Source organism: Kogia breviceps, chromosome 2 (assembly GCF_026419965.1).
Source record: "Kogia breviceps isolate mKogBre1 chromosome 2, mKogBre1 haplotype 1, whole genome shotgun sequence".
NCBI lineage: Eukaryota > Metazoa > Chordata > Mammalia > Artiodactyla > Physeteridae > Kogia > Kogia breviceps.
The window spans coordinates 24,071,268-24,098,393 of record NC_081311.1 but is presented as its reverse complement, the minus strand read 5'-3'; the positions used below and the strand labels follow the sequence as shown (position 1 = coordinate 24,098,393).

At 41.6% G+C, this 27,126-nt stretch overlaps 1 protein-coding gene across 1 annotated transcript in view; it reads left to right on the top strand.

Annotated features, from left to right (window-relative positions):
- Positions 1–27,126, top strand: part of SORCS3 (sortilin related VPS10 domain containing receptor 3) — a 592,231-nt gene that overhangs the window by 545,057 nt on the left and 20,048 nt on the right. The window contains exons 17-20 of the mRNA XM_059052766.2: positions 9,671–9,784; positions 13,013–13,184; positions 15,501–15,687; positions 21,542–21,675. Coding sequence (XP_058908749.1) covers positions 9,671–9,784; positions 13,013–13,184; positions 15,501–15,687; positions 21,542–21,675 — 607 coding nt within the window. The remainder of the gene's footprint in view (positions 1–9,670; positions 9,785–13,012; positions 13,185–15,500; positions 15,688–21,541; positions 21,676–27,126) is intronic.

The following is a 27,126-nucleotide window of genomic DNA, read 5'->3' as shown; positions in this document are numbered from 1 at the left end:
CTTCCTTTGAATTGCTAATAGGGATTTCAAACTTTGTGTGGCCAAGCAGAATTCTTCCTGAACACCCACTAGTGGAAGCAGTTTTTCAACTTTTCTTAAGCCACCACCCCCCATCCCAGACCAGTTTTTCCAAATTCAATAAAACACACTGATATCCACTCAGTTGCTTAAGTCAAAATGCCAGGAGAGCTTGATTTTTCCCTTTACCCTCAGGTCCAGGCCATCCACAAGTCCTTGAAAGTCTCTATTTCCAAAACACATTCTAACTCAAAGCACCTCTACCCATGACCGCTGCAATCTGGATCACTCCAACAGTTTACTAACTCACTCTCTGCTTCCACTCTGGTCACCCTGAAATCTATACATTATATTTTAAAAACCCAAGTCAGATCTTATCACTCCTATACTAGAAGCACTCCAATGGCTTCCCCTCTTCCTTAAAATATAATCCAATCTTCTTTCTTTGCTCCACTGTAGATGATTGACCCATTGCCATTGTTCCTTAACTTCTTACTGTTCTCCCCTCACTCACCATTTTGCAGCCACACTACTACCTCTTACACTTTGATTAACCCAGACTCATTCCTAGCAAAGGAAACAGCAAGTACAAGGATTTCTTCCACATCTCAGCATGGCTGGCAACTTTTCATCACTCTTGCCTCAGCAAAAATAGCAGCTCCTCAGAAATGCCTTCTGAGACCATTGAATCTCACCTACACCCTGGCACTCTGGCACATCACCCTGTTTAATTGTCATCTTAGTATTAATCACACATAGAGAGATTGTGTGTTTTGATTTCTTTATTATTGCCCATCTTCCCCCAGTAGAATGGAAGTGTGTGAGTTCAGGAATTTTAGACCTTCTTTATTGTTGCATCCTCCATGCCTAGCCCAAAGTAAACATTAAACTGTCATATGATGTTTCTGAATGTTGTTTCTTTTAGGAGAGTCAAAAACCTTTCCAAACCTGGGAATGGGTGACCCCACTGGTGATTGTAGAGTCATCCCAGGCTGATTCCAGTTGGATGAATTCTTCCTCTGTGTCACAGCCAAAAACTGAAGTTCATTTGAGATATTTTCATCACCCATTCCAGGTTAAAAGACAAAACTAAGGGCTCAGGTATCAGCCTATAGACATGAAAAGGGCAGGACAATGACAGAGCTGCATTAGGGCTTATCTGGTGTCTAATAACAGAAATAAGTCCAAATGGGTACAGAACAGCTGCCCTGCCCAGAAGCCTCACCCCCTCCATCCTCATTTCATCCAGCCTGTTTCTTGATTTGTTCTGTAAACCATCTTCCATTTCCCACTTTCTACTAGGACTGTAACTGGTAACAGCAAGCCCGCTAGTTGACCATGACTGTCCCGCTTCATCCCTGAACTCATGCCTTGAAAAGCTTGACTTCAGCAAGAATCATCCAAATGGGATGTGCTAAATGGAATTTAATTTAAATGACAGGGTCCTATCTGTAGCATTTTTGACCCTTTGGAAACAAAGGATATTTTCACAATTGGGAAGAATAATTTTTCATTATTAACCACAATCCAGAAAAATAGTCATAGCAGTGATACAGTAGCCCACTCAGAATTATGGTACATAACATATTGATGTCAACCTGAATATGCAGAATCTGAATATCAGGCTTCGTTGTGACCTTCTGCAGACTGACTCCGTAGAGGTGCATTGTCTTTGCATATGTCATGCTACATTTTCTCCTGTGTCTCTCTGAACTGTACTAGACCCTCAGCCATTGTTGGGAAGCCTTACAATTGAGAAAGAGTAGGAATTGTAACATAAATATTTTTTTCTTCAGCAATTACATTAACATTTACTAGTCTGGAAAAAAAACCCAGCTCTGATATTCAATTTTTGACCTTGGGAAATTTACTTAATCTCTAGGACTTCATCTCCTAGGCTATTGAATACAAATATATAACATGTATCTCATTGGGTCCTAGGGAGGAATAAATGAATTCACATACATCATTAATGTGAATAAGGAATTTATCGTAATGGTATACACAGCTTTTGATGCTGCGGTTGTTGTTAATCTTGAACCCCAGGGTTAAGTGGTCCCCGTGGTATTGTTAGCAAGTAAATCAGAGCTTCTACATCCAAATAAGCACTATCTTCAAAGTTGAACCTTTGGGTGTTATCCATTTATTTTAATGGTGATGGCTTTGCTTAAACTATTTCTGAACCTGTCTTTGGAAAACTGCTGTCAGAACATGCATCTATAAGTAAAGAAGTGGAGGGAGAAGCCCTTGCAAAGTATTCTATGGTTCTCACACTTGCATTGGTAGAGGTACCACCTGGACCCAACACCCTGTAATGTCAGTATCATTGCTATGACATTTTAGTGAGAAGAAAATTAGCATCTGGAATGTAAGTTACTTGACCGAAATTACATTAGCAGTGAGAGAAAGAGGTAAGGATCAAATGTAAGTCTAGCTCAATTCCACATTCTCTTCTCTATATCATGCCATTTCTCAAGAAATCAAACAAATCTTTGTTATTTTAGATACACTTTATTTTTCAGAAGAAATAGGGTCCCCAAGTTTGCTTATTCTAAAATTAAATGATCTCATCCTCAAATGATCTAAGTTAACTGCTGGTGATGAAGTTTAATATAGAAAGTTCCATTAACTCTAAACCAATGCCAAATGAAGTAGTTTTGACCATTGGTACTAGAATTGTCATAGGTGTGTGGTGTTCAAGAAGATTTATAGAATTTTGAGGGGAGATATATAAGACATGGTATGTTTGGCTCTCTGTAGCCAATCATACCTCATATTAAAAAGAAGATAGAACCACCTGAGTCTGAGTTAGGACTAACAAACACACAGGACTTGAAGCTGGGTTAGTAGTCATAATCTGAGAACAAAAGCAAAAAAAATCATGTGACCTGAAAGTATTTTTGCACTACTTTTGAGTATGGCAGAGAGAGTTTGATTCTGAAAGTTCTGGGATTTTTTGTTGTTGTTATGGTGGTTTTCATGGACAATGGGACTGAGTGTTTAAATATTTTTTCTTTGTTTTAGTTTTAAGTCAACTTCAATAAGCATAGGTATCAGTTAAAAATACAGTTTTTCCCTCAAATATAGTTTGTCTGTTTGTTTGTCTTTAATGCTCATGCTGAAAAATCCGTGTATGGCAACAGTTTCATAGCCCTGTCTCCTTGTCAATGTTCCTTCCTACCAGGAAGTGTTAGCTAAAGAATCTGAAGACCCCAGCTTGGTTAGTATAAGTGATTACCATGCATATTCCACCTAGTTGTTTCCCTAAGCCAAATCAGGTCACGTTCATTGGATTGGTCCTGCAACTTTTAAGTCTCAGAGACAGCAGAGAGTAGAGACTGGGAAGGATGGATTAAATGCGTTGATTCTGGTGGAAAAGTTAAGGAGTGCAGCCTGGGTTCACAGAGGAATTTTCTGCCCGTATCGTTCTGCTTAAGAAGGAAGGCTTTATAGATTCTCAGATGCCTTTACTTGTAGGGCACCATTGACTTTCGCAACTTTCACCCTTCCATCCAGAGCGGGTGTCAGTAACAAGTGTGAATTTTACATAAATATTGATGTTTCTACTTAACAGCCTCAGAAATCCCCCATCCTTATGTTTACTGTACAGAACCTCTCTGTAGCAACCTCCATCATGGCACTGGTGAGGGGCTAGGAGCAAATCCTCCGTGAGAAGTAAGTTTGTCAGAAACTACTGAGTAGTCAGGAAAGGGAGCTGCTCTGAAGTCCTATGAGGGCTCCTAGGAAGTATTTGCCCCCTGGGAGGTCCAAATGCATTTGTTCAGTAAGAAACCAAGTTGGACCAGAGATTATGCCAAATTGTTCTCTTTCTTACGCCTTCATCCAACCACTCACACAGCAGTAATTTTGCTGAGCACCTACTAGGTGCCAAGTTTTTTAGATGGATTAACTTACTTAATCTTCCCAACCAGCTCTTGGAAAGAGAGTCTGTTACCATAGGCATTTTATAAATGAAGAAATCGAGACAAGAGAGGTTAAGTGTAACTCATTCCAAATAATAATATGCTACTCCAGAGTCTCAAGTCTCAGTATGTCTTTTTTGCCCACACCTCGCAGCTTGTGGGATCTTAGTTTCCCAACCAGGGATTGAACTCAGGCCCTTGGCAGTGAAAGCGTGGAGTCCTAACTACTGGACCACCAGTGAATTCCCAAAGTCTCAGTATGTCTTAGTGTTTACCTTCCATGTCCAGTATGGCTCCAGATCCACAGAGCAAGTTTATCAAGTGGCAGTGTAGACCAACGAGGGGAAGAGATTTGGGGTGCCATAGTACATAAATTCAGGCACGTCTGAAATCTAGTCAACCTTTAGTATTCTGCATATAGGGCCCAATCAGGCATATTTTTTCTATAGACTAGGCATTGTAGAAAAATTGAAGATGTATTAGCCAGAGTTATTGGATACAAAGAAGGGATGATAGGAAATAATAGAGTATAATTGGGTGCTGAATTTCATGATCCAGACCTATGCTGTACAGTATAGTAGCCACTAGCCACATGTGGTTATTTGCATTAAAATTACATACAGTGAGCCCATCGACAGATGAATGGATAAAGAAGATGTGGTACATATATACAATGGAATATTCCTCAGCCATAAAAAGGAATGAAATTGGGTCATTTGTAGAGACGTGGATGGATCTAGAGACTGTCATACAGAGTGAAGTAAGTCAGAAAGAGAAAAACAAATATCGCATGTTAGTGCATATATGTGGAACCTAGAAAAGCGGTACAGATGAACCGGTTTGCAGGGCAGAAATTGAGACACAGATGTAGAGAACAAACGTATGGACACCAAGGGGGCAAAGCGGTGGGGGGTGGGGGTGGGGGGGTGATGAATTGGACAGTTGGGACTGACATGTATACACTGATGTGTATAAAATGGATGACTCATAAGGACCTGCTGTATAAAAAATAATAACATAAAATTCAAAAATTAAAAAAAAAAATTAAGTACAATGAAATATTCATTTCTTCAGTTCCACTAGCCACGTTTTGGGTGCTCAAAAGTCACATGTGGCAAGTGGCTACCATATTGGATAGCATAGATGTAAAACATTCCCATTATCACAGAAAGTTCTGTGGGACAGCATTGGTCCTACCTGCAAGTTCTAGGAATGGTCAGAGCAAAGAGATCACTGAGGACTGGAGTTATGATGGAAGGCTTCCTACAGGAAGTGGTGATGGAGCTGTATAGACTTGCTGCTGAATAAGTATGAGGAAAATGGGCAGCACATCCAAGAAAGCAGATATAGGAAGGTTGTTGACGAATAGAGGGGTATGGCCAGATGGGTAGCATGGGGTTAGATTAGGAGAGACACTTGAGTGATGATTGTTTGATTTTTCAAACAATTTCTGAAATGGTTTGGATATAATTATCTTTCTATCTCTGTAGCTACATTTAGGCTATGACTTAGCAAATGATGATGATTTTAATTATTAGTCCATTGTTTTTGTTGTGGTTTTTGTTGTGGTTGCTTCTCTTTTCTGAGTGTTCATGCTGTGGCTGCCAAAAACCTCTATCTGATCCTAAACCCAGCGTGCTCTATTGTCTCCTAAAATGAGACAGAGACACCTGTGGAACACTCATCCTAGAGCCTCAGCTCCCAAATGGGGAAATGGAGGAACTGGGGGTCGATGAGGCTATGATGGGGTAGTGCATAGTCTGAGAGTAGGGTACCCCCTACCACCGGGCCAGCAGAGACCATGACTTCTTGGATGGCTCCAAGAGGCTCAGAATGACCTTAGGCCCTCCCTACTGATTAAATGGGTGTTTCATGGGCTTGTACTAATGCTGAACCAGGGATCAGGGGTCTCAATTATCACTTTTGGTTAACATCATCAGGTGTGTACAATCTTTAACAAGTCATTTCTCCTCTTCTTCTCCTTTCCAATCTGTCAACTGAGGGGATTGAACCCAAGGAATACAGGTGTCCCTTCCTATTCTGACATGCAGAAGCTTTTTGATTTCTGAACCTTTTCTTGTCTATTCCTTCTTTGGATTGTCTGAGGCTTCTCCTGGATGGGACTTGGAGGACAGTAGATCCCTATGTGTCCTAAATGGACAAGTTTTCCCATAAGCTTTTAGAAGTTCTAAACCCTTTTATAGTCAAGAAAACCACAGAGGTGACTTATTTCTTAATGGAAACTATCTGTGTGTTTGCAGAAGCTGTGGCAGCTTACTTCCCAGAGGCAAATCAAACTTTCTGGTACATTCTCTCCAAATGTCACAATTCAACAGAAAGCAACTTTTCCTCAAGAAGCTGGAGCAGCAGTTGGGACTGCTTATTTGCTGACATCATAAAAACTCCAGAGCTGAGGGAGCTTGGACAGGATGAGAGATTTTAATATACATTTAGCAGAAGTTAATGAAGAAGTCCACAGCTTGGGTGTAGCCAGTGATGCTTCCATTAATGTTATTAAATATTAATGAGGTGCTTTTTCTCTTTGGAGCAAAGCAGCATGGCTGATGCACCTTTTTAAATTACTACATCACTAACAGGTAGCAGAGCTAAACAGAACTGCTAAAGATGGTTACATTTAGCAAGGAGAAATAAGACATTTCTCTCCTTCCCAGAGCTGTTTAGGAGAACACCCTTCCTTCAGAAATTACTATTTCTTAGGATTCACAGGATATTCAATAGATTTACCTCATAAAAGAAGCAGGGAATTTTCTAGAAATAGTGCAGACACACCACAGCCCAAATCTTTCTGCAGATAAACAATGCTTAGAAATCAGATATCCAGTGCTGTACTGGAAAATGTTTAACCACCAGCTCTCTGGGAACAAAGAAACAAATAAATAAGCCCTGACTAGTAGTGTTTGCTGATTGCTATAAATATTCCCACCATATCTGATTTCAAGTTACCAACATGGCATCATTGAATGAAGAATTAGGAAGCACAACATGTATCTATGTATTTACTGTATAGATACATAGACATAGATGACTTCAAGAGTCTAAATAATAAAATGATATACAATGACATTTTATATATAATATTTATTGCATATAATAATGCAGCAAAAAATGAGGAATTTCTGTGTTTTCGCTATTTATTATCCTTTGAATATAATTTATTTAATTGAAATTTTGTATAACTTAGTTTTCGATAATAGTTGTGTTTAACAACCATTAACTAACTTGCAAAATTCCTAGAATTTCAAGTTGGCTCTCATGGGCAGTTACCAGCTGGCACAATATTGAGTCCATATGAACTCTCAGGCTGGAAGATCTCCAATCATTGATCGGGGAAGGCATGGAAAAAGATGACCTCGACAGACATGTCCCTTTCTCCTTTTCTTCCAGTTTCATTTAAACTTGCTGTATCAAAGCTGGTCTTGACCTTCACCTTTCCGTGTAGCGATTTGCAGTGCCTCAAGCTCACACTCACTCCACAGGCATCTGTTGAGCACCTGGGATTCTCTCTGTGGTCCGCACTGGGAAGTCAACCATGGGCTCACAGTCTCCCTGCAGAAATAGACCAGATGCCATGGGATAATTTGTACAGTCATTTAAAAATGTAATTAGAGTATCATTCACCCAGTAAATATTTATTCAACACCTTCAGTGTCCTATTCTAGACTCTTATATTGCGGAACAAAACCAACAGAAGGGTTTGCTCTTTTGTAGCCTTGATGTTTCTGAAATGCTAGAAACACAAAGGTTTGGTCCAGGGAAGCAAGAATGGCTTCATCAGACCTAGATATTGAAGAAGGATACATAGGAAACCACCTGAAACAGAAAAGGGTAGAGTGCTTCAAAAGCCCTGGGCAGGACTTCCCTGGTGGTGCAGTGGTTAAGAATCCACCTGCCAATGCAGGGGACACGGGTTTGAGCCCTGAACTGGGAAGATCCCACATGCTGCAGAGCAACTGAGCCCGTGCACCACAATTACTGAGCCTGTGCTCTAGAGCCCGCGTGCCACAACTTCTGAGCCCGCGTGCCACAACTACTGAAGCCCACATGCCTAGAGCCCATGCTCTGCAACAAGAGAAGCCACCTCAATGAGAAGCCTGCACACCGCAGCGAAGAGTAGCCCCCGCTCGCTGCAACTAGAGAAAGCCCACGCACAGCAACGAAGACCCAACTCAGCCAAAATAAATAAATTTATATTAAAACACACACACACACACAAGCCCCCCCGGACATCACACAGACAAAGACAAAAAGGGTTAAATGTTGGCCTGAGTTTGGTTTGGAGGAGGGTGTTGACAAGGTAGGATGAGGTCAAACCGAGAAGATAATTTATATAATCTCATCAGTCAATTGGTACTTCTTAACTGTACTGCTTCATACTGTATCACATTGTGTTCTGCTCGATACTGTATTACTCTGTTCTTTTGTTGGATTTGAGGTATGTTGTCTTCCTCTCTCCAAAAGACAGAAAACCTCTTGAGGATAAGGATTATGGCACTTCCTTCACAGGATAAGGCACATACTGAGTAATAAATAAATGTGCAATTAAACTTTTCTTTCTGTCTCCCTTTCATTGCTATCCTAGTTACCCACATAGACGATTTGCATCTATTTTCATTGGACTTTAATTAAATCTTGGTCCAAAGAATAGGAGAGCAGAAAACGAAAGGAGGGGTGGGTCTGGAGAGAGCGATTTGCCTATTTTATGTTTTATTAACACTCAGTGGATCAGTATTCAATTGTTCTGCCCTGTCTGTGGGTTTCAGGACATCTTTGGGTGGGTGCTTGACTTGGAGGCATGACTCCTCCCACCAATTTAAGCCACCTTCAATGACCTGGGGTTGGTTACAAGAGGAATAATGTCTACTTTGTTGTTCTTTTTCTACCCTGGAATGTAAGTTTCTGGGAGCTTTATAAAAGTCCAAGAAGTAAGGCAACACCGTTTACATTTCAGATGGGAGAGCTCCTCTCCTACACTGGCCTGTGACTTCCTCACTTTGGAATGTGGAGGAAAGGAGCAGAAAATCATACCAGACTTTCTTTCTTCATTTTACTATGGCTAGACTTTTACAAAAACATGAAAAAGAGCTACAGTATAGTTTTTGTGGGGTTTTTTTTTTTGTGTGTGTGTGTGTGTGTGTGTGTTTTGTTTTTTCCTAAAGGAAACAAGGGACCTGTGTTATAAATAGTTGGGAAAAGTTTGAATGACTGTGTATATGTGAATGCAAATGTGTATATTTGTTTGAGAGAGAATTTCAGAAAAAATGAAAATAAGATCAATGAATTCCATTTTGGAATAAAGTGTGGAATCTGAACACAGAAATTAATCTTGACCTTTAAAGTCATCTTCTAGGTTGTCACCTACTTATTTCAGTAAATCCACTGTGATCCAAAATATACTTAAGCTTACAGCATCCCTCAAACCCAGCCCAAGCCAGTGTACCCGCCACATTATGTACATCCATACTTTTTTAAGCCTGGGCTCTCCATCTGATAATCTATTATGTCTTCTATACACTGAACTCTGAATGATTTGGGGATTATTTCCAAATCTGAAAATCCATTTTCAAAATATGAATATTTGTCTCTACTGGGAATATTTAAAGAATGTGTTGCAGCTTTGGGGATGGTTAAAGGGATGTGTTTTTGTGTGCCTATGGGTATTTTCACATTTGTGCATCTACACCAGTATGCAGTATTTATTTTCTTGACAGTGACTATGGCTATGAGAGACATGGAGAAAGCCAGTGTGTCCCAGCTTTCTGGTACAATCCAGCATCCCCATCCAAGGACTGCAGCCTTGGTCAAAGCTACCTTAACAGCACTGGGTAAGTAAAACACCTGAAGGAACTCCAATCACTGTTTCCCTGTTTCCCTAAGTTGGGATCAAAGGAGGATACCTACTGAATCAAGGTGGAGTATAGATAGAGTTTGTTTGTAACAAGTGGCTTCTGAGGAAAGCTGAAGGATTCTTTAGCTGAAGCTAGCTTTTTTGGAGCATCAAAAGAGATTTCTAGAGGGGTGGAATAGGGAGGTTGGGAGGGAGACACAAGAGGGAGGGGATATGGGGATATATGTATATGTATAGCTGATTCGCTTTGTTATAAAGCAGAAACTAACACACCATTGTAAAGCAATTATACTCCAATAAAGGTGTTAAAAAAAAGAGAGAGATTTCTGATTACCCAGAAATCTATTACCCAAATGCTATTTGCCTCTGAAATACCATAGCTATTATTTGATCAGACCTTTTCTTTCGGAAAGCGATGCCACCTTATTTTCCAGACCCCGATGGAAATAAATTAACACTAGTGGTGTGCACATACTACAGTGCTTTCTAGCGATAGATGAACCGAAGCTCTCGTAGACTGATGATGAAAACTTAGAGTGAAAAGTCAGAAGTCCCATCCTAGGAACTCCTGGAATACAAAGGTCAAGGCACACTCTCTGTACTTGTCAAGTCATGTATGTTTCTCTCTTTGTTCACTTATTACTTACTCACTCAGATGCTTGAAAAAATTTTCCTTGGAGATCTGTTGTCTTCCCCTTTCCTTTGACACTCCTATGACCTAGAACAGACTTGGAAAGTGGATTGGTGGTCTGAGACAGTGCTTTTTAAAATTTAATGTGCTGTGAATCACCTGGGGATCTTGTTAAAATACAGCTTCTGATTTCGGAGATCTAGAGTGGCATTGAGATTCTTCATTTCAACAAGCTCCCACGCGATGTCAGCATTGCTGGTCCTAGCACTAGTCTTTGAGTAGCAAGGGACTAAAGTGTTCTGGAATTCAGTCTCAGCTCTTCCAATGGATCTTCTAACATCTCACACAAGTTACTCACCAGCTCAGCACTTTTACCTTACTTGGTTGTAAAATAGTGGTAGGGGTACTATCTACCCAACTGATGTCTACAGAGGAAGAAAAAACATGATGGAAGAGATATATTGAGTGGTCTGAGATACTCTGAGAAACATACCTTTTTTAGCCAAAAATTTGGTTCCTAGGGAGCTAGCTATTCCTGGGATCTGAGCTGAGGTTTAAGCACTGTTGATGTCATTTTATTGTACAGGAATGGTCTTAGGGATTTAAGCCACTCAAACTACAGATCCAGCAGCATGAAACTTAAAAGACACGTGGTGTCAGAGACTAAAGTGCTAGGAAGTTGGAGAAAGGGGAATATAATGGGCACAGAAGATCAGCTACGCCACCAAATTCCCAGACAGAACATTCCTGGACATAGCTGGAAGATAATTGCATTAGGGCTTCTCATATGATCCTGTGACATGTGTAGGTAGACCCAAGTTTAAGCAAGTTAGGTGTACCAAAACCCCCAGTAGCCATCAAATAAATCAAGAAGATGAAAGGGAAAAACTATTCATTTTTTTCAAAAGATTCACTACAAGTGAATCTCCTGGTTGCTTAAATGTTGGCTTATAGTACAAATTGTCAACCAGCCGGCCAGTTGAGGCTGAAGAGTTGGATGATATCAAGTGTGCATTAGGACATGATACCCACCAAAATATCTATCATAAGTAAAACTCAATATCTTCTAAATGACTAAAGCTCAGCAAGAAAGTGTAGGTTGGAAAAGTTTGATTATATAGACCAGTGCTGACCAAAAGAACTATAATACGAGCCACATATGTAATGTAACGTTTTAAAATAGCCACACTGAAAAAGATTTTTTTTAAATGAGAAATTAATTTTGATGATATATTTTATCTAACTCAGTATGTCCAAAATATTATCATTTCAACACACACCACTAACCAAGTTCTCAGTAACCACAGGTGGAAAGTGGCTAGCTTATTGGACAGAGCAGCTCTAGAACCATTATGAAATCAGTTGACCATTAAAAATAATATATTGATATATCTGTAAGAGGGTATATTGCGATTGCATATGAGGCAATAACTACATGTAACATTTGCTTGACATCCTCCTGAGATCTCTGGATGGAGATGTGGGGATGGTAATTCAGCAGTATGTGAAGGGCAGGGAGAGAGGAATTATCAGGGATAGTGGAGGACTGGTATCACTCCTAAGGAATTTGCTTTCACCTGCTTTCAAGGCCACCAGAAAAAGACAACATGGATGGACTGGTTGGTTACTCCTGACACACAGGGTGAAAGAAGATGTGATGTGATGATGGTGATGATGGTGGTGGCTGTGGCGGTGTCTGTGGTGCCTTTGTTTTATGTGGTTTTACCAGAGTACTGATTTCATGCAGCCTTACACAGTGATGTGCCTGGAAATAAAGTCTGTCATGCAGGTCAGGGCTGTGGGCAAGCTCTCGGCTTCATGTGCTGGGGTCAGTGGTCAAGCAAGATGTCATGTCATCACTGTGTGCAAAGATGCCCTTAACCTAAAGGTCACAGTGTTTACAAGGAGGTTTTCCCATGCAAGCTTCTTCTCTGAGGCAGTTTTACCATAGCAGAATCAAATAAGAGTTTCAAACTTGTGCTTCTAGTCTGGCATTGGTGATGAGTGAGAAATGAAATATTAACAAGGAGAGAAAATGTGCTGTAAAAGAGCCCAGCGGCTCCACAGTAAGGGCTATTAGGCGTTAGGGGATGGGATGATGTCCTGGGGGTAAAGGGAAGACCGGAAGAGGCTTCCTGAGTAGTCACAGTTAGAAGAAGGCTGATCCAGCTGCTTTCTGGCCTCAGGGAGGTAGGCACAAGCCTCTCCATCGCAGAGAGAAGCACCTGCTTTCCTTGCTTCCCTAGTCCAGTGGGTCTGTCTCCTGCTGTATCATATGTGAGTCAGACATTGATTTTTCTTGCCTGGTTTAGACACTGATCCGATCTGCGTTTCACCAGGTAGGATCGATAATAATGTTTAAGGAGCTGCTCTTCCTGAGATGGAGGGATAGCGGTTTCTCAGCGTTTGCTTAGCATCCTGAATGGCTGTTGTCTTTGGGACTCAGCCTTTAGATGCAGCTGTGCGGAGTCTCTGTCTCGCTCTTGGTCTCCTGCACGCTCTGCTGTACGTGCTCATGCGAGGGTGCACACGCTGGCACAAACCCCACCACTGACAGTGGTCAATACCTCTCAGGTACCGGCGGATCGTGTCCAACAACTGCACAGACGGACTGAGGGAGAAGTACACCGCCAAGGCCCAGATATGCCCCGGAAAAGCCCCTCACGGCCTCCACGTGGTGACGACCGATGGGCGCCTGGTGGCAGAGCAGGGACACAATGCGACCTTCATCATTCTCATGGAGGAGGTAGGGGAGACCCTCTTGAGTCTGTGAGGTCAGAACTCACAAGCAGGTCATCACCTACTTCCAGAGGGGAAGAGAAGAAAGATCACGTTTTCCCACCAGTCCTTGTAACAAAGTCAATGGTGAGAAGTGAAGACTCCTGGGAGAAGATGGAAGGAGTAAAAGAGGTCTTTGGGATATTTAGGGACCCTGTTCCCTTCATCCCACAATACGGAAGTGGGGCCCCTTGTCTCTGGGCAGGTGCAAATTTGAATATATTCTTTGAGGTATCACTTTAGGGTCTGCATCTTTGGAGGAATGTTTATTATCATTAGACTGCATACTGTAAACTTCGCCGGAAGAAGGGAATTCACATTTTTTTCCTTATCCAAGGAATAAGGAAAAAAAGACCCTTATTCAAAGGGTCTTGAAAGTATGAGTGTGAGGGTGGGGGAAAGTGATCCTAACCCTTTAAACTTATTTTTATAAACAATGTCATATGAGTTGATTTTCCATCAGCTACCTGCTCCATTAGTTCACTTTTTAGGTCTTCTGCAATCTGGGCAGTAAAATCAGACTGTGTTCATTCATTCCAGGGTAGAAATAGCTCTGCTGTATGCTTCTTGCTTCCTGTATGAGTTGTTTCATCTGTTTCCAAACCAGGGAATTTTTCAGGCACTCCTTTCTGAGGTGCTAGGGCAAGAGAGCTTGCCTGATTTACAAAGCCATTTAAATTTAAATGCAAATTACTGTGTGCTCTTGAGAGCTTGGAAGGAGACCAAAGCAGGCCAGGTGTTTTCCCCCTAACTCTGAATACTTGAGAGACCTTTAAAGTCTGGCCCACACTGGACAGGACGGTGAGGGTTCCTTATCCTGGGCTGACAGATTCTTTAGGCTTCATCCACACTGGGTGCTTGAATTAAAGACATTTAATATTCAGAGGAGGTCATTATCACATTCCCACTAGGGAGTTTCCAGGACCAGCTCTATAAAAAACTTCTCTTGAATAGATGTGAACAGCCATGATCTTATCCATTTGAATTGCCTTCAGTTCATTTCCACTTTAATTTATATTCATAAACTCAAGGAGAGTTGACATTGTGTGAGGGGCAAGGTAGCACCTATCAATATTTTGATACCAACCAACTCACATCTGGATTGCCACGGGGGAAGAGACAGAAAAGTCAAACTGTGATGAATGCACATTCACTGGGCAGATAATTCCAGAATGATGTATTTCTCTTTCTATTCCATCAACCATCTTTGTTAATAAGTAGAGAGACCCGACTCTTCTTTTTCATCCAGAATCCTTATCTTATGGTCAGGTTCAATGAATTTATCCAGAGTGTTGGCCCAATATAGTGGGGAGAAGGACAAGAAAGGATGGGGTTCCATATCAGCCCTTAATAAGCTAAGGATCAACTTGGGATGGTAAGATGCACTCAAATGAACCACTGACATCACCTCCGCAGGCAGCACCCGGGGTCTCTTAGCATCCCAAGAGGCAGACATATCTGTGAGCTGAGGTGGTCAAAAAAGGCTTTAGGGAAGATGGAGCTTAGGCAGGTTTAGGGAAACCCAAGGTCAACAGAGCACAGGTCTAGTTTCAGCTGGTATGCAGTATCTGTAGAATGGAAATAATCATCCTATCTCACAGAGTTACTTTAAAGATGGTATTATATAATATGTGATTAGCATAATGATTGGAACCTAATAATAAATTCTAAAAAATGGGACACTTATAGTTATAGCATGGTGGTTGAGAGTATTGACACCAGACTGCCTGGGTTAAAAACTTGGCTCTTCCAGTATTGGCTGCAAAGACTTTGATCTAATTACTTAATTTATTTTTGTCCCCATTTTAGAAATGGGTCCGGTAATACTCTCTACATTATAGAGTGTGAGGGGATTAATTGCTTAGAACTGAAAAGAAACTTTATCAGTATTAGCTGTTACTACTACTACTGCGATGAGGAGGAGGAGGACGACAACAAAGATGACGACACAGGAGAGAAATTATTAAACAATGTGTATGAGGGAGTCAGGGAAGCCCTTGGCTTCTCCAGTTCCTAGCTTCACAGAGGCTCTACCTTATCCACAATTGCCACTGTCAACCAAATCAGGCTGCCCCAAGCTTGGGCATACAGGGGCAATAGGTCCATTGTACCTGTTCATAGTGCCCAGTAGAGAGAGTCTGATGGTTGTGTCGAGGGTGTTTCAGCCCTCTGGGAGAGATTAGGGCCTCAGAGGGTGATGCTGAAGGCACAGGACCAAGTATCAAATAGGAGTCAGGCTGGACCATGTGAATGGGCCCAGGCCAACTGCTATTCCACCTTGCAGGGTGATCTCCAAAGGACAAACATCCAGCTTGACTTTGGGGATGGGATCGCAGTGTCCTATGCTAACTTCAGTCCCATTGAGGACGGCATCAAGCATGTGTACAAGAGTGCGGGGATCTTCCAGGTGACAGCCTATGCGGAGAACAGCCTGGGCTCAGACACAGCTGTCCTCTTCCTGCACGTGGTTTGTAAGTAGCGTGAGCCATCACCTCTCTTACTTTCTTCCCAGTTGACAACTCCCTTTGTTCAGACTTCCCGGGATTCCAAGCTGAGCAAGATTTGGTGTGACTACTACCCCAAATGATGACCCCAATCAAAAGATTGAGATGTGACCTAATCTGTGTTTGAGTTTCATAATATTAAAGTAGACCGATTATTTTGAAAGATTGGATAACATTACCACTTGGCCTCTCTTTTCAGCTCCACTCTGTTCTGACGTAAGCAAGTGTGCGCATGCAAACACATTCACGTGAAAGTCCCTTCCCTTTGCTTTGGAGATTCCTAAAATAGAGAAAGAGGGAAGTCATCTGATTCGCAGCCACAGGTTCATTTTCAAGCTACTCTGAGTGAAGGGAGCACAAATCAAAGTAAATTGTTCTCTCCGTTGGAAGAGCCGAAGAAGGATTAAAGAAACCCATGCCCAGATTGTTTTAAGTGTAGAACTGAATACACAAAATAACTTAATTCTTACATCCAAAGTTACTTCAAGTTTATCCCAGGTGTGAATAATTCTAAGAACCCACCAACATATTTTTGTTGTCCTAGAATGTATTTCATGGCTGTTGGCTGTTGCTTGGCACAAACCAAAACAACAGTTGACGTTCCAGAATTGTGTGTTAGTCCTGGAAGTATTTTGTGCCTTTGCTATCCTGGGACTTGACTCATATAAACTGAAACTTAATGTGATTTTAGAATGTTGGGTCCAGGAAATGCTGTTAGGGGCTGTTATTGGTTTCCTATACGTTATAGTGATACACACGGGTCTAAGGACTTCTATGGTTCTTATATACTCCACAATAGTTTGGGTGGTAATATGCTACATATGATGAAAATTAAATGCTTTAAAGGAATCTAGGTGAAAACAAGGGGCACCTTTTCAATTAACAACTCAGTAAAGATATAAACACTACTATATAAACAACTTACACTTAAAAGGTCCCTGGCAAACAGTGACCTAGCTGGTCTCCTAGCATTCTGGTCAAATAGTGGCATAAGGACCAGCAGTGATGAGGGAAGTGCATGGAGAAAGATCTGGATTATATGTGTTATATCCTTAAAGATGCCACACTACATGACCATGAGATAAATGATTTCTCCTCTGGGTCTTCTGAACTTCAGTTTCAAAATGCCTTAATTCTAAGTGACACCTTGCTTCACAGGGATCTTGTAACAATAAATAGGAAACACAAGTAACACACCCAATCATTCACTAATTTATTCAATGACTATTTGTTGAGTTCTTAATCTATGCAAGGCCTTCTGCTAGGCACTGAGAGGCAACAATACAAAGATGGCCCTGCCCTTGCAGAGTTTACATTCTGGTGAGGGAGGGAAGGTGCTGTGAGAAACGGGCCACCAATAGCCCCAGGAGTGATAACCACACCACACCGACAATAATAATTCTGTGTCAGAAGCAACAGGTCAGAAACCCAGGTGGGTGGTGTGCAAAGTATTTATGAGCCAAGTTTAGAGCAAGGGAGACCAGTGTTTGAATTCTGATCATATCCGTTTGTGAAATGTCTGCTGTCAGTCAACTTTCTTAGTCTTTATAAACCCCTGATTCCTCACCTTTAATTCTTAGATTATAGCAAGACTATGAGAATCAAATTGGATTATGTGTATGTGTCAGGGGTCCCCAAGACATCCCCCCACCAGGTTTAGTGATTTGCTGGAAGAACTCATAAGACTCAGCATATAGTCATACTTCAGACTATAATTCATTGCACTGAAAGGAGACACGTCGAGATTAGCAAAGGGAAAAGGCCAGTGAGACAGAGTCTGGAGGAAACTAAGTGCAAACTTCCAAGAGTCCTCTCCCCATGGAGTCACATAAAACATGCATAATTCCTCCAGCAATGAATTGTAGCAACAGATATGAAGGGCTATTTACCAGAGAAGTTCATTGGAGACTCAGTGCCCGTGGCTTTTACTGGGGACTGGTCAAGTAGCCATCCTCTGCCTAGGGTATACCAAAATTCCAGACTCCCCGAGGAAAGCACTTTTGCGGAATAAACCCTATCATTGGTTAAAAAAAATATATATATAGTCTAGGCAGAGTGAACCAATCTTATCAGCTCACTGTTGACTGGAAACACTCACAGAGCCAAGTTCCCAGATGCCAGCAAAGGGCCAGTCTTGCCCACAGGTCTTTCTAAAGATGGTGATCTCAGGTCAACATCAATGTTTTTCTGAACAGTGTGCAAAATGCCACTTAGCACCCAGCCTGACACATGATGAATGTTACCTGCTCTAGAACAACTAAGTACTGCCTATTCACTTTCTACCTGACACGTCTGCTGCATTTAAAAATGAAGACAAAGAAAAAACCTTTTCTTTCCTCTACTGCAACGACCTGCCCCGCCCATGTTCCTAATTCTGCCAAGAGTGGGCCTTGCCTGCCAGGTACAGTGCCCAATGTATTTCAGTGGCAAAAAAACAGAACAGCAGGGAACAGGTTTATACTGTGGGTCACATGCGTGAAGAAGGAAATGTCCCTTGAAACTTTTATCGTGCTCATAATTCCCTCCAAATCAATCACGGCTGCATTTACCAGACAGTTATTAGAGTAAAAACTGCTCTTGGCCTCATCTTGGGCCATTAGCTAACAAAGGTAGTTGTTAGCCACCCATAATAACCAATCTCGCACAGATTATTAGATTTTTATCAAAAAGAGCGCTCTTTGACAGTGAGGATTCTAGGAGTTTGCTATGTTCCCTCCTGAATCCCTCAGTTCTCTTCTCCCCGGTCCGTGGTCTATCTGTAGATTGAAGTCTGGAGCTTCTGGCTCAGGTTCTTTGCCCCGAAAAGCTGTTTGATGTTGTTCCTTGAGATTATATTTACCCAGATGTACTTGTTCTGAAGCTGGCATCTATGTGGCCGTGCTTGATGCTTTTCTAATTCGTGGAAGCCCCACCCCTTTTGTGTTTGGCATGAATTTAGGGAGAAGGAGGTCGCATTTTATATTTTGGGGTATCAAAGTACCCAACAATGTAAGCCCTGGTTGAGCTGAAGCCTCTGAGTGACGGAAAACTGAGAAGCCTGTCCAGGGCCACGAGTCATAGTGACATCACTCAACTGTGGAAAAGCCCAGGGTTCCCATGAGCTGGTCAGGGGAATGGGCTCCATGCGTTTTGAGGGAGAGAGATAGACAGCAGCGTTATCTAAAAAATAGTACAAATGAGCTTATTTACAGAACAGAAACAGACTCAACAGACATAGAAAACAGACTTACGGTTACCAAAGAGGAAGAGGGTGAGGAATAAATTAGGAGCATGGGATTAACAGATATACACTACTGTATGTAAAACAAATAAGCAGCAAGGATTTATTGTGTAGCACAGGGAACTATATTCAATATCTTGCAATAACCTATAATAGAAAAGAATTGAAAAAAAGAATATTTATATATATGTTTATAACCAAATCACTTTGCTGTACACCTGGAGCTAGCACAATATTGTAAATCAACTATACCTCAATTAAAAAAAAAAAAAGAAGCATTGACTTTGAGCAGAAAAGGGGCCCCTTTCCCAGCAGGAGTAGAATGAAGGATGTGAATCTGGGCATGAAGAACAACTCTGAGGTGTTCAAATAAGACCCAGATTCCTTATCTCCCTCTTAGGACATGACCTGGCCAGGGCCCCCTTCCCACTACCTCATTGTCTTCCACAACGATCAGTAACACACAAACAACAAAGAGAGAGAAACCAGAAAAACTCCTAAAAATGAGTAAATAAAGCAATGAAAAGTAGGTGGTGTTTTCTCACACATGTGTGTGTATGTGTGTGTGTTCATTCTCACCAACAGTCAAACCAAACAGAAATAATTAAACAGATTTACTCATTGAAAATAATTAAACCTTCAGCCAAATGTGTATATGAAGTGACAGGTTTGAAATTATTTGTTGAAAGAAATCTTGAGGGGCCGTATGTCTGGGGTCAGGTGAGAGCAGTGGGCAAAGAGTATTTTCACGCTGTTAGATACACGGATTCGCTTGTTGATTGTTCAGGAAAATGCCATCTGGGAGGTGGCAAGCCAGTCTGGCTAATCTCCTCACCCAAACATCAGTCCCTGTCCAAACACCTTTTATCCCAATATAAATTTACTTATGACATAGGAGGGACCCGGTGAGACTCAGAACTCCCACTTTCCCAAGAGGGACTTCTACACGATGATACACAGGAACAGCGATGATGTGGTGGTTGGTAGTGGTGGTGGTGGAAACAGTGTCAGCACATAATTAATTATATGATACCTTTAACATCCACACATCACTTTCATATGTTCTTATTACTGTAAGGAAGGCAGGGAACAGCATAACAGTCTGTGTAGAGTCAGGGTTCTGTAAGATAGAGGAAAAGGTCATACAGCTAAAATTGAACAGGAGCAGAAGTGAAAAGTATCCATCTGTTTTCTTCTCTTTCAACTGAGCTGTCTCCAAAATAACCCAAGACATCAATAGTGAAGGCTGAGTGGCCTGGAAAATGTCCCACCCATGAGAAGAACTCAAGGCCCCCAGGCTAAAGAGCTGTCCATGCTACAGTTGTGACCTTTAGTCACTTTAGCTCATCAATGCTCCCATGGTGGAAACCAGGAAAATGTGCTCTGACTTAGTGTGGACAGATAATTATTGTGTTTTTTTTTTTTTTTGGTGGTACACGGGCCTCTCACTCTTGTGGCCTCTCCCGCTGCGGAGCACAGCCTCCGGACGCGCAGCCTCAGCGGCCATGGCTCACAGACCCAGCCACTCCACGGCATGTGGGATCTTCCTGGACCGGGGCACGAACCCGCATCCCCTGCATCAGCAGACAGACTCTCAACCACTGTGCCACCAGGGAAGCCCTGGACAGATAATTAGAAGATTTTAATTGGATTTGGCTAAGTAGGAAGGATATAAGGAAGGGAAGAAAGGGAGGAGAGGAAGTAGGTAGGAAAAAAAGAAAACAAAAAGGAAAAAGAAAGGGGTAAAGGTGGGGGAGAAAAATCCCACAGAGTTAAAAAATAACCGATCTAACCCACAAAGGCAATGCTGATACACTAACATTTTCCAACAGTGTTTTTCTCTTCTCATGTTATTTTGGAAATGAATTAAATTAAAATCCTCACTTAGTATGCATAGGGTGGGTTCCAATCTATTCTCTTACTTGCTAGTTTAGAACCGGAGACTGCTTACATCAGTTTTCTGAGGAAGAAAATAAAATAGAAGCTTGGTCACCTTTTGGCAAGCAGCTTTTTAAATTATTATTTGGGAACCTGGTACTTATTTCTCCTTCAATGTAGGGAGATGGGCTTTTTCCTTTCTATAAAACAGCCTTGCGAGCTTCTGAATGATACCCACTGAGTGTTGCAGATGACAGGCATGATGGCTGATTGTTGAACAAGATGGGACCAATTAACAACTGAGGATAATGGCGGAGCCCTCCATACAATGCACTGACCCCCAATCACAATACAGGCTAATCGGCAGAAATGCAAGAGGCCAGTCTTTATCTTCCTATTTATTGACTAAGTGTCCAGTAAACTAGCTTTGTCCTTGGGCTGGAGGTTCATAAGCATTCGAGGCTGGGCTCTTCGGATGGAAATTAAATTCAGATGTCACTGAAAAAATCTGAAGCCCAATTTCAGTTCCCTATTATACGTGGTACTTCATTTCAAGTAAACACACACACACACACACACACGGACTTCTCAACATCTGTGAGTTTGCAATCCTTGTTTTATTATAGGTGATGGTAATAGAGGTTAAGATGAAGAATCTGGGAGTGTGATTGTTTGTTTATTCCAGGAATAGAAACATTGACATTGTTCTCCTTGTTCCCTTAGGTCCCGTGGAGCATGTTCATCTCCGAGTTCCATTTGTTGCCATAAGAAATAAGGAGGTCAACATCAGTGCAGTTGTGTGGCCCAGCCAACTGGGGACCCTTACCTATTTCTGGTGGTTCGGCAATAGTACAAAGGTTTGGCCCTTTCTGACTGGTGTGTGCTTAGGTCTATACTGAACGTTCCCATGTTCCATCTTCTGTGTTGATGTTGGGGGGAGGCTCAGAAGGGAGATGTGGGCAATAGGGGATACTTAATGAAGCTATGAATCCACGTAATTGAATATGACATACCCTCCTACAGCAAGTTCATTGTTATAATAGGGAAAGTTCAGATAATCCTAAGGAAGAAAGGGTACTTGGAGAATCTGTACAAACCTGGTTGTTCTTGCTCCTCTGACCAATATTTCTCATATTGATGTTGCTCCATTTTGTTCTAATTCCAGCCTTCCTACTCACCTGCTGTATAATATCAAGAAAGTCATGTAGCATCTCTGAAATTAAGTGACGCCATCTGTCAAATGTGAATTCGATATCTAAATGCGGGGCAGTGAAAGTCAAATGGGGTAATAATGCACGTAAAGCGTCTTTAGCAGGACCTACTAGGTGTTCTGTTAGGGCCAGGCGCTGACGTTCTTCTTCTTCGGCATGGTACTGATGTTGCCAAGTCTCAAAGAAAGGGACTTAAGGGCCAAACTCTGGACTTTGCAGATACTCCCTACTCCTGGCAACTGGTGATGATGAAGCTTTTTCAAGAATAACCACACTTGTACAACAGAAGCTGAGAGCAGTTTGGCTGAGGGTTCCTCAGCTTAAGGGCTTCATGTTTTTCGCTCTTCCTGTTTTTGTCTTTGCATTTTCTTTAGTCATTCTTGATATTGCTCATCTTAGACCTTTACTTAAAAAAAAAAAAAATCTATGAAAGATATATCAGACTCAGAAATGCTGGATATCTAAAGAAAGGGGAAATAAATATTCAGTTGCCAGTGTAGTAATTCCTGTTAAAAAGGAATGGAACAATGCCAGTTTTGTTCGTTTGTTATGAGATGACCAAAGAGAACTTCAGCTCTTGCATGGTAAGAGTGGGAGATGATTCATCCCTGCTCTTACTTTAAATTTCAAAAAAAATTGTATTGAAGTATAGTTGGTTTACAGTGTTGTAAATCCTGCTCTTTTCCAGGGTGGTAGCGTGATGTGGTTGAGAGAATACGGACCTTGCGGTCAGAGAGACAAGGGTTAGCTTTCTAGCACTGCTACATGTTTATTATGTGAGCTTAATCAAGTGATTTGACCTAAAATTTAATTCACTCAACAGCAAACTGGAGAGAATAATGCCTGCATCATCTCGATTTTTGTGAAAACTAAGTAAGATACAATGTATCTCCCTGGCACAGACTAGTTTACTCACTAAATGGAGGCTTTCTATTTTGGTATAAAAACTGACAGTTAGGATGATTTGATAAAAGACTGAATTAGATTTATGGACCCAAGGGACAATTTCCTGTTTGCATCATTTGTGCTGTGTGCTTTCAAGTTCTTAGTATAGACTACGATGCTTTTGCATTTCTGGTGTTATTATTCACCAAGACAATGGTAAGGAGGTTAGTTAATGAGATTCCCCATTTAGTATATTCGAGAAGTGAAGCTCCCTGTGTGAGATGAGCATCCTAAGGTCAAAGAGCTGGTTAGCTATCGAGCCAGACCTAAACCCAGGTCTCCTAATTCCCATCTACCATGTACCCCCCCAGCCCCAGGATGCTTTCTCTGCACCACTCTGTTTGGAGGTCACAGACCCTAAAATTCTGCTTCAAACACCAGCAGACATACATGGTGAAAGAAAAAGAGAAAATCTTCTGGGAGCAGAACATCAGAAAGAGAAGGATTTTAAGTTCCTTTCACCTCTGAGGATGTGAGGTTTGGGCTGTCCAGCCAGGGAGTTCTTTTCTGTTAGTGTTTGTTCACCTGTTGATCTTTACTGGGAGACAGCTGTGTGTAGGGAGGGCAGTTCTTGGCCGTCATGAACCCAATGATTTACTCAACAGCCCACAAGGAACCGAAGACAGTGTTTCTCTATAGCACCACTTTTTTCTTTGGGTGTTTATTCTAAGGCCTGAAATACCAGACAGTGTCTAATAAATATTTGATCAACAGAGAAGTGGACAAAGTGATTGGAGAGTCTAGTTTCTATTTCTCTAAAAGTTATCTGTTAGTTTGAACAAATCACCTGATCTGAAGCTCAGTGTTGTTTTCTCTAAATCAAGGATACTAATATCTAATCCATTAACATCATTGAGTTATTATTTGAAAATCTCTCTATCTATCTATCTATCTATCTAATCTATATTATGAGAGGGAAATTTTAAAATTGCAGAATGGCATTATGGTTTTATTTTTTTAATTGAGGATGACCTGAAGCACTGCTTAGGTTAGGAATTTCCATCTATAAACTTGAGCATAAAGTGCTGTACAAATACCCAAGATCTCAAAGGTCTTACTAGTTGGCTTTTTCTTCGCAAAGAACCAAGAGAATGATAGTACTTTAGAGGCATTGGAACAGAGTGGTTTTGAAATGAGACAAACCTGGGATGGGGTCCAGACTCAGATTCTCCTTGCTGTATGCCTTTCATCAAATCAGGTGATTTCTCTGTGCCTTAGTTTTGCTCATTGTGGTGTCAGAATAAGACTGGTAGCTACTACACTCTAATATCGCTTTGAGGATTAAGTAAAGAATGGCATGTAAGTGCTTAGAACACATCCAGTGTGCTCAATGCATCAATGGCATCTACATCTCAGTGGCAAATCTGACATGGTTCTAGAGATTTCTCTCCCACCGTTAAGCATGGTTATCCCATCCATTTAAAAGAGGTACATTTTCAGTGCTTTTGCTAGCACCATGACAGAAACACAGCAGTGTGGCCACAGTGCCCAGAAATTGATCTAGTGAGCATTGTATTTTCCTGGCAAATGAATGAGTGTCTTTGGGTGTCTTGGTGAGTGCTCTGCGTGTCGACCTATGTGGTCACCTTTGATGAACAAACCGATCTGTAAAAGGAGCTAATACTAATTTTGAGCATTTCTTTCTAGCATTGGCCTTGCACTAGGCTCTTCATATATATTATTTAATCATCAGAACATCACTGATGAAGGAGAAGTTATCCCCTGTGTATGCGTATGTGTGTGTCTGTGTGTTTTGGCCAGGTGAATTGGATTGGACAGTTTTGCCCAGGTGGTTGAATTAAATCAACCTCGCAATAAGAATCAGTTGACTCCCCACAAACCTTTGTAGCTAACCCTCTGTTTGGTGCCCTTAGGAATAGAAGAGCACTTACAGCCTTGTCTCTATCTTCAAGGAGATTACAATGATCGGTGAGCAAGTGTGATGATGTACGAATAAAGAGAAGAGAGCAAGCATTCCTGAAATCCAACTATAGGCCCATACACCTACAAGTCTATCAGTGGGAGATGCGAAATTGTATCAGTAGCTCCGTGGATCTTTCTCGAGAACCTGTAGTTTGTGCTAGATCTTATGAGGAACACAAAGCAGTATAAATTCCATTTGTTGCCCTTAAGAAACAATCTATTCAAGAAGATGAGGTTAACATCCCAAAATAGATACTGTAAGGAATGGAAATAGGAATGTAACATTACTGGCCCAGTCAGGCAGCCTAGGGGGTGATGGATGCAGGGCTTCTTGGTCTTGGAGCAAGTTGTGTATGAAGCTGGTCCTAAGCTGGCATTGAAGGAGTGGTAGAATTGAGGCCAGGGAGGAGGGGAAGGGATTTGTGCCCACTGGTAAGGCTTTGGGCCTGTTTGTGTTCTGTGTAGACAGACACTATGAAAGAGGGATTCATCTGGGGAGAAACTGCATAAAAAAACTAAATCTGGGGAGGATAGATGACAAATGGCTTTGAATGACATAACCGGATGTGTTTTAGTTTGTCATAGAAACTTAGATTTAGGATAGGATAGTGGAAGATAGAACCAGATTCATGGACAGTGATATTTTCAACAATGAGATACTTTTGAAGAGTTTTTACAGGTGTGTGTGTGTGTGTGTGTGTGTGTGTGTGTTTGAGGGAATTTTTTTTCCCCAAAACTATAAATTTTCAAAATACTCCCATAGTCATAACACATATTTAGGTACTATTTCCTTTATTTATTTTTGGTCTTTTTGTATATTTTAGACTTTTCTCTCATGTAGTTCTTAGCATATCCACAATTATATATCTTGCCTTCTCCACTTCATAAAGTAAAGCACTTTCCACATATGTAATCTGCTGAAGGTTTTAAGTGAGGCAAGTGTAGTGATTACATAGTCTGTCCAATTTAGGAATGGAAGGTTTTATCAAGGTATACATTTAAGTTGTGGGGATTTTATAAGATTCGATATTAACTTGACTTACTATGTATTGGGAATCTGGTGTAGGCTGCATCCAAACATTTCCCTGAAGCTCCCTGATCCATTTGTCACGTGGGAATCTCCTAACTAGTTACTCAGAGCTTCATTGATGGCTTGCTGGGCTTAGTAGATAATACATGACCTGTTGCACACGAGGGATCCTCTGTGGGCAGGGATGCAGCCTGCAGCCTAGGCAGGACATGAGCCTTGCTGTGGGCTGGCCCTGCAGCTTGGAAAAAACACGGAGAAGTCAATTGGACGCCTGCTGGATTTGTGGGGCTCTAAAAGGCCAGTTTGCTGGGATTAACAGAGTTCTGGCTTAATAAATGTGTCTGCTTGCCTAATAGAGTTAGTAAATGAAGCTTAAAATACTTGATTTAATTTAGTGTTGTGCACTAGACATGAGTGGCCAGTGAAGAACTCAAGAATCCCGTGGAGTGTTCCAGCTTTGCAAGGAAGGTGAAATCAGCCATGATGTCACAACAGCTGATGAAAAACAAAAGCAATTTGGAAAACAAAATTAGCTTCTGCCATTTCCCTAGGGTGGTAGCCTGGGGCCTGTTACCTGGGGGCCAAGTGTTCACCTTCAACACAGTTGGTTTGCTGTGGCTCAGGGCCTTGACTCGCTGGTGGGGTGGCACGCTCCCTCCCGCCTCAGATGGCTTCCCTTGTCCTGCAGACTTGCATCCTTGTTTGGTTCCTGGATCTGCTAGGAAGCAGCCAGATAGAGAGGAGACCAAATCTGCTGGGACAGGAGGAATTCCACTCCTCGCAGAAAGAGATGTCATTGCCTGGCACAGCACCATCATCCAAGCCTAAGATAAGACGAGGGTGCAGAGAAAGGAGAGCAGGGGCCATGTAGACCCCTGAGAGCTGAAGCAGATGACATGGTAGTCGTGCAGATTCCCTGAAGAGACAACCATTAGCGGAGAAAAGTATCCTGGGGCTGAGAGCTGGGAAGAGATAGCTGAGGGCAGTAACCAAAACGAAGGACAATGTGATATAGTTATGGTTAGAGAGAGCAATTCATGGGATCAAACAAACAAACAAACAAAGAACCACCACATCAATTATTCCTTTTTTGTTTTGTCTCTGTCCCAACATTTTATTATTAAAAACTTCAAACACAAACTAAAGTTGAAGTGAACATTCACATACCCACCCTCTGTATTCTATCATTAACATCTACT